Source organism: Eubalaena glacialis, chromosome 15 (assembly GCF_028564815.1).
Source record: "Eubalaena glacialis isolate mEubGla1 chromosome 15, mEubGla1.1.hap2.+ XY, whole genome shotgun sequence".
In the NCBI taxonomy this organism is placed as follows: Eukaryota; Metazoa; Chordata; class Mammalia; order Artiodactyla; family Balaenidae; genus Eubalaena; species Eubalaena glacialis.
The window spans coordinates 43095859-43103806 of record NC_083730.1 but is presented as its reverse complement, the minus strand read 5'-3'; the positions used below and the strand labels follow the sequence as shown (position 1 = coordinate 43103806).

At 42.9% G+C, this 7948-nt stretch overlaps 1 protein-coding gene across 5 annotated transcripts; it reads right to left on the bottom strand.

The window, feature by feature from the left end:
• Positions 1 to 223: 223 nt before the first annotated feature.
• Positions 224 to 6029, bottom strand: ZNF24 (zinc finger protein 24). 5 transcript variants are annotated; one of them, XM_061170454.1, is made up of 5 exons: positions 5263 to 5508; positions 3555 to 4057; positions 3152 to 3299; positions 1867 to 1925; positions 970 to 1087 (listed from the first exon to the last, which is right to left on the bottom strand). In XM_061170454.1, exons 2-5 carry the CDS (start codon positions 3972 to 3974, stop codon positions 1055 to 1057), a joined length of 660 nt encoding a protein of 219 aa, XP_061026437.1. In that variant the 5' UTR covers positions 3975 to 4057; positions 5263 to 5508; the 3' UTR covers positions 970 to 1054. The 5 variants fall into 5 exon arrangements, with proteins under 5 accessions (XP_061026435.1, XP_061026434.1, XP_061026433.1 ...); XM_061170452.1 differs by lacking the exons at positions 1867 to 1925; positions 5263 to 5508 and adding an exon at positions 5948 to 6029 and having other exon boundaries at positions 224 to 1087; positions 3555 to 3988; XM_061170451.1 differs by lacking the exons at positions 1867 to 1925; positions 5263 to 5508 and adding an exon at positions 5948 to 6028 and having other exon boundaries at positions 224 to 1087.
• Positions 6030 to 7948: the final 1919 nt, after the last annotated feature.

Here is a 7948-nt window from a genome sequence, read left to right as displayed (position 1 = left end):
TCATCACCATCACTTCTTATCTGAGTTTTAAGGCTCATTTCACTTTGAGGTTTTTGGTCATCCTTTATCTTCTATTTTCTGAAATGCATATTCAAATTAGGTAAAAGAAAACTGGTAAATTTCGAAAAATGGTTTCAGTTTTCAGATTTTACAATTCCTACATTGCTTTTCAATGTAGAAAGGAATGTATCCTTGTAAAGAACATTTCAATGATCAACACAAATAACATATCTGTCTAAGAAGGAAAGTTTTAACAAAGGGACAAAGAATCAGGTAGTTCATCATTTGGAAAAATAATAAGAATATAAACATCACATGGAAGATTTAGGCATTAACACCTGAATTAAGTTTAAAATTTCAGTTTCTAGGCAGGTATGACACCATTTCTTTCAAGATAAGATAATAATAGTGGGTGAAGATTTTCTACATTTCCCAGTGGATTTTCTAAGTCTATAGGAAAACTATTATGTATCATTTCATGTTTTTAATTTTGTCTTCATTTCAGAAGAAAAAGACCTGAGTGCTGATTTTTTTTTTTTTTTCATTTCTTAAACTTTCACAACATTGAGAAGTTTCTCTGCATTGTGTCTTCGCTGATGTCTAAAAAGATTTGAGCTTTGACTATAGGATTTCCCACACTGAACGCATTCATAAGGTTTCTCCCCAGTATGGATTCTCTGATGATTAATAAGCCCAGAATTCTGGCTAAAGGCTTTTCCACATTCGAGACATTTGTAAGGTTTTTCTCCAGTATGGACTCTCTGGTGTTGCACAAGGATGGAACTCCTGCTGAATGCTTTCCCACACTCAACACATCCATAGGGTTTCTCCCCACTGTGGATTCTTTGATGAAGAATAAGGGCTGAGCCCTGACTGAAGTGTTTTCCACATTCATCACATATATGTTGTTTCTTTCGGGAGGGATTTCTCTTTCTTTCAAACCTGCCCTTGGGGAAACAGGTTTCTCCATATTTAAAAATTTGAGGAACACCTATATTGAGAGTGCCAGGAACTTCATGAGATTCTACTGCTGAAGGAATCTCCTGCTTTGGAGCTAGCGCTCCATTTTCAGTCCTAGCATCATCATCTGAAATAAACAGAAAATGTAAATATCACTCATTTCCTATTCTGAGAGGAAAGAAACATGAAGAAAAATTTTTTTTAAAAATGAACTAAAAGTAAATAGCTTGCATACGTCTATAAACAGCACTATGAAAACTGGTGATAAGGTTACCTACTCTCAAAAAAGAAAAAAAATGAAACGACTGATTATGAGGTTAATGAAGTGAGAGCATGGTAACATGTGAAAAATTAAAAGGTTGTATCCTAATAAAAGTGGTAACATAAGGGAATGGATTATACAATAGTAGTCAAAAACCAAAGGGCAGAAAAATGGCAGATTTTTTTAGAGAGTCTAAGTTTGTTAGAGACAGTCAAAGTGATACAGCTAGGTCTGGAGAAAAATAAAATAAAATTGGCCATTAGAAATCATTTTAATATTCTTTTGCTTTGAAAAAGGGAGAAATTATATCAAAATACAATGTGTAAATAACCACCAATCTGCCAGAAAGTGACTATTTCTAAAATGAGCAGGACAAGGCAGGTCACAGCCAAGATCAGACTAAAAGGAGAATATAGGAGTCCTGACAAGAAGCTGAAGGTAAGCTGAGAGTATCCTGTGTTAACTTGGGACATGACACTTACAAATTCAATGCACCTTTAATAACTGAAAGTTTTCCTTTAAAAGCAGCCTCATGTATTTGGTATTTGTCATGGTATTTAGATGAGTTGTTACTTCCAGGCCTCAGTTAGATGTGTTCAGTGAAAGAACGGCCCAAATTACCAACATGAGGTACCATCACCCACCTGTAGGCAGGCAGTGATTATGAGCGAGTCTCCTTTAAGACCTTCCTGAAACTTCAAGCCTTAAAGAATAAACACAGTTACTAAAGGGTGAACAGCACTGCTCAAAAAAGTTGTAAACAGTGAGCAAATCTGTAACAAATGATTAAGAAAGGGATAGTCAGAAAAGAAGGCTGACAAAGAGAGGCTGAAGAGTTAGAGGGGATCAGTGAGGTCTGGAGAGTTGAAGAACAGAGAAGTGAGTGTGAAGGTGACAAATGGCACACAAAGAATTGAGCTCCCAAGTGTGGTAGAGACCAGACTGCTAAAATGAGGCTACTTAAAAAGAGGCGAGAATTATCCTAAAGTTCAGGCAGGGGAGAAGTTCCTAGGAAGATGCCACCTCCAACAACCAAAGACAGTGGTTCTCAAACTTTAAAAGAATGCCCCATAACTCAGAGGGGAAGCCTGCTCAGAGCTCATTACACTAGCATTACCTCTAACTACCTCAAGGAATGATTCCCAAAGCAGTCTCGAACAAAATTTCATTTTAATTCATATAAATATGAAAAAGAAATGTAGTGGTTTTAGGAATATACGGGGTTGTATCAAAATAAGTAAGTATGTGGCTTTAACTGCCAAGATACTGGGAAAGAATAGCCTTAGTGAATTATGAGCTTTCTACTTAATTTTTCTGTACTTATATTTATCATAGCTAGTGGCCATATTTTTGCATAAATACTTAGAAAAGGTGAAGAATTTTCTCTAAATACCATTTCTACAAAAGAAGCTTCTTAGGAAACAAAAATGACTTTAGGTAGGATGTTTGAAGAAAAAAACACACAAAAAATGCTAAAAATTCAGAAAATGCTTCAGTAATAAACTATAAACAAAAAAACTAGATTTGAAGAGGTATCAGGTAAGCTTATTGTACCAGGAGAGTAGGCAGGAGACTAAAAGGATGTGAAACAGATGGCAAATAAGCAATACTGCATGCGAAACAGAGGGACCTGGTCTACAGGTGGGTGCTGGCTCAGAGTAAGGCAAATGCCAGCCTGAAATGGACAGGCCTTCAAAGAAAGAAGTAAAAGAGAAGAAAAGGCTGATGATGTTAATGTCGAGGAATAAAAGACCTGAGGTTAGCAAACCAACTGTTATTAGAAAAGAATCGAAATCCTACAGTGTGTCTATGTCTAAGCAATCAAGTTAAGGTGATTACCACCCCCTCCCTCACAGTAAAAACAAGCAAAGAGTTCCGGACAAAAGGCCCACACCCTCTTTCACCCTCCTGCCCACATGGGGTCCTCACCACAGTGCCTTAGGGAATGGAGCTCCCAGGATGCCCACTTGAGCTGGTTTTCCACGGCATCGAGCTCAGAACTTGGTAATCCCTGAGCTTCTTCTTGAGATACCATCTCCTCTACTAACACTTCTCGTTTTCGTCGTCGAAGAGAAACCTGGAAATGATAGGGTTTGGTTCAGTTGAGAACGAACGTGATGAGAATCAAAACTAAACGCACACAAAAGAAACCATACAGAACATATGCTGCAGAGGCCTAGATGGCAAAGAAGCATAGATAATGGCCGGGGGGGGGTTGCGGGGGAGCGACACAGAAACATAATTTTAACTTAGTTGAGTGGAATTAATTCAGCAGCTGCGCCTACTGCCATGCCAATGCTCCTGACCCAGGAACGTGACACAGCAGGCTTACCGGCTGTCCAGGGTCATCCAGTTCACTCTCTAAATCCTCCAGCACCGTCACTGCCTCCTCTCCATTCTCTGGATGATGCTCTCGAACCCAAGTCTGTAGCTCCTTGGGTAGGATGGCAACAAACTGCTCCAGTACTACCAGCTCCAAGATTTGTTCTTTTGTGTGTGTCTCTGGCCTGAGCCATAGACGGCAAAGTTCCCGAAGCTGGCTCACAGCTTCACGGGGCCCAGGTGAATCCTGGTATCCAAACTGCCTGAATCGCTGCCGGAAAACCTCCGGGTCAGGGAGATGGTTCCAGGGGATACTTGACCCCTCTTCGCCATCAGGATCCTCCTCCAACTTCACTCTCAGAATTTTTTCCTCTTCATCTGGAGTTGGGATGATAAGTATTGAATCCTCTTCCACTGACTGTGCAGACATCCTGATTTATAATACTTAAAGAAAAGACAATCAAGGTAGGATACAGGCCTCAGGGAAATACCCCGTTTTCTTCACAGGCACTCCTGAGGCACAAGAAATGAAAAATATATAAATGACCAAATATTCTAAGAATTTGGACATATACTGATTAAAGGAAATAAAAATGTATTCTTTTACTAGGTTAAAAATTCCAATCAATAACCTAAATCAGAAGTTGGCAAACTACAGCTCATGGCCAAATCTAGCCTGGTGCCCATTTTTGTACAATGCTTGTACTAAGAAGAGTTTTCACATTTTGACATGGTTGAAAGAAATCAAAAGAACACTCCATGACATGTGAAAATGATATGAAATTGTCTCCATAAATTTTATTTATTTGTTCACGCTACAACAGCAGAATTGAGTAGTTGCAATAGACACTATAGGGCATGAAAAACCTAGTATTTACTCTGGCCCTTTAGAGAAAAAGTTTGCCTATCTATGACCTACAAAACCTATTTCAACAATCGAAAGAATCCAAGTAAGCACCAGACCACTTCAGTGTTATTTAAATGCATCTGACCCTTGAACATATTATTTGCAATTCATAACTGGTGTTCCCTGACACACTTAGGTCACCTCAAAAGCAGGGACTGCTTTTTCATTATCTGCTTAAAAAATTTCTTTTGACAAATGTTTTTTAAGGGCTAAGAAATATTTTCAAAATGTTTAAGAACTCCCTGGAGTTAAATTATACGTGAAAAAAACATTCACTTGCTCAGTAACAGATACATAATGTCGATAAAAATTAACCACTATGTGTTATAAAACTTAAGTATTATTCAGTCACCCACCGCACCGTAAGTATCTTTACATTTGTAATGACAGGCATTAATCACAGTAAAATTCTTCGAAGAAAAGGCACTCTCATAACACCGTAACTTCGTGCACCGGTGCAGACTCTTGTCCTTACACTGGGTGACTCACAGGCTCCCTGGCTTCTACCTTCAGGGAAACCTTGTGCTATTTCTGATCCTTTCCTTAGTATTTGCACAGTCATGCCCATGCCATTGTTTACAATACCCATTAGGAATGAGCCATGCAGCTACTCAATGTACCTATTCAGGACCCGGAATGTGAAAGCCAGTAATTTCCAAAAAACTTCCCGTAACCCCATGAGACTAGGAATCGGAAAAGATCTTATTAGGTAATACACACACAGGTGTAATTAAATACTCTGGAGTGTGGCGGCCTTACAAACACGTAGCTTTGGCCTACAGATTCGTTTGTTCCTATTCCAAGACCCTACCTTATCGACGGCTGAAACAGTCTACAAAAAATAAATTTCTCTTCCTTTTACGTTCTCATACAGCACCCTGCCCGTGGGACGTGAGGAGGTGCAGGGAGAGCAGGCTCGCGGTCCCGACGGTGCGTGGGCGGGGAGCCCCGTTCCAAGTGACCTCCCCACTCACTCCTGCAGAGTGCCGCTGCGAACCCCGCCCCCACCCCAGCGATTCCAGCCCTTCTTCCCCGCACTCGCGGCGGCGGCTTTCGTTAGACCAAGAGCCACCCTGCCACAACAGCGTCGACGCCACGGTACTTCCGCCCGCGGCCGGCTGAACTACAAGTCCCGGCAGGCTCCGCGCGAGGTCCGCCCACTCCCACCTCCGCCCGAAAAGAATCCCAGAACTCTCCGCGAGATGCCAGGGCCTCGAAATAGAACAAAACCGGCCGATGGGGGAGGGGAAGGCAAGGGTCGCGGAAGACACAAGGGGTGGAGGAGTCTCTGAAGGTGCTGAAAGCCCAATCTGGCTATCCGTCTACCCCTCGCCGTCCCCCAACTGCCGGGCACGGAGATCGCGGCCTGCCCCCCCGCGCCTCCCGGGAAGCCGAGAAAGGTCCCCGCCAGGCTTCTCCGCTGACTCTTGCCAAAGCTGTCCGCAGCCCGTAGCCCAGAGTCCCCCTCACGCCCTTCCCCCCACTCTCGCGCAAACCTCGGGCTCGGGAACCGCAGCCGCTTCGCTGTGCACGGCGGACGCACAAACGCCACTCACAAGCGGTTTCCCAGCAGCCCCCGGCGCGGACTGCTTCCGGTCTGCGGGCCCCAGGAGGCGGGGGGAGGTGAAGCACCGCGTTACCATGGAGATGCGCTCCGGGCGGGGGGAAGGGCTGTCCGACGACAATGACTGCTTTGAGGCTACGCTTGGCCTCGCGCCTCTTTCCTCCGGATAGCCCAGCCTTCTGTGTTCCGCTTAAAAGACAAGGAAAAGAAAGAATTCTGCCACTAAGATAGTCTTACGGTTTCATAAGCCTTTTCACATGCATTATCTCATGTGATCCTCACAGTAATCCTCTGACAGAAGTAACAAAAGCTAATGTTTATGAATGCTAACTAAATCGTACCAGGCACTGTCACCATGCTTTACATGTATTGTAATTTAATTTTCACAACAACCCTAAGATGGTAAGAACTTTTATTATCCCCATTTCACAGCTGAGATAATCGCGGCACAAGTAAATAGCTTGCCGAGAGCTCATAACTAGTAAGTGGGAAGCCAAATTTAAAACCAAGGCATGACTCTAACCTTTGCCTCCCACTTGCTATGCTACAGAGCTTTAGTATGACCAATTTATGTGTCAGGGAAACAAAATGAGACTCTTAACCAAGAGCTTTGGCAATGATCGCACATTGAATTTGCAGAATGCGTGGTCACCTTCTGACTTCAGGCTTGACATTTTATACTACAAAACAGCTGCCAAAGTGATCGTTTAAAAACATAAATCAGATCATTTCATCCCCTATTTAAAGGCCTTCAGTGGATCCCTACTGCCTTAATTATGACATAAAACCTCCTGATATTTGTCTGTAAGGCCCCCTGTAATCTGTTCCTTGCCCCCAATCCCATCTCCACCCCACCCCACTCCCCAGCTCTTAGGCTCATTGTGGCCCAGGATCCTCAGCCTCCCTGACCACCTTTCCTCCCAGAAGCCTCCCCACTCTCAAGCACCGGGTAGAAGTGAGCCCACTTATTCATTTCTCTGTTTTTTGTTTTGTTTTGTTTTTCTCTGTAAGTCCCCTAAGGACAGGGACCTTGCCTGTCTTGTTCACCACAGTATCCCCACCTAGTAGTCCCAGGATGCTGACTGCCTGGTACATAGAGAACTCAATAAACATTTATTGAATAAATGAATGAAGTGTGGGCTGCTCAGATTGCTGCCTTTGCTAGGTCACATGTCAGGCCTCAGAAACCACATAAAAGAGCCCTGTTGTTTAAGGTCTGTGTTAGAAGTGCAGGTCCAGCCTTCCAGAAGCATTCCAAGATCCTCAGGCTTCAGCTTTCTGCCTCTTTCAGGAAAGTGCCCTTTGCAAAGAGCCCTCAAGTCTCTGCTGGATTCGTGAATGAGAGAGCAAGTGAGTTAGAAGCTGATGGTATAGCACTACTCTACTCTCTGACTAGAGCTTTGCCTCCCCAGAACCCCTGCGACTTTTGTTGCCTCTTCTCTCTTTCTTCATTTAGGAGGTTTCCGAAATCCAGACTTTTTTCTCTCCTGCTTGCCTACTGCCACCAACCTACTTGTCTGCTCTTCCCAACCTTTCTCTCTTCTGTGACTCTAAAAGCTAGCTCAAGGCATTTTTGTTTTTTGTTTTGCTTTAAGAGTTCTTTTTTTTTACATCTAATTAATGTTGGAAAACTAAAAAGATACACATCAAACAGAAATACTTGGGGAGATTAAAAATGTTGCAAAATTTTACAAAACCCTTTGCCTGGGATTCGTTCTATCATTCCTAATTCTGAGCGAATGAATGGAAACCACGATGAAGTTTTCCTCTCTAATTTAGTCGTCTGAGGGCAGGGACTACCAACCCCGGTTGTGAAACACCATCCTTCTGAGCCCCACTATGTGAGCTCTTCCCTGAATGGTGGACCCTGTTGCTATCTTAAAGATCTAGTCAAGAGAGAGCATCATGGACTTCCCTGATGGTGCAGTGGTTA

What these genes read in the sequence shown, in the direction of transcription:
- ZNF24 (XM_061170452.1), bottom strand. Translation starts at nt 3,974, where the DNA reads ATGTCTGCACAGTCAGTGGAAGAGGATTCAATACTTATCATCCCAACT. An exon ending in TGGATGACCCTGGACAGCCG is followed by an intron (nt 3,300 to 3,554) that starts GTAAGCCTGCTG and finishes TATCATTTCCAG; the next exon opens with GTTTCTCTTCGACGACGAAA. An exon ending in CCATTCCCTAAGGCACTGTG is followed by an intron (nt 1,088 to 3,151) that starts GTGAGGACCCCA and finishes TGTTTATTTCAG; the next exon opens with ATGATGATGCTAGGACTGAA.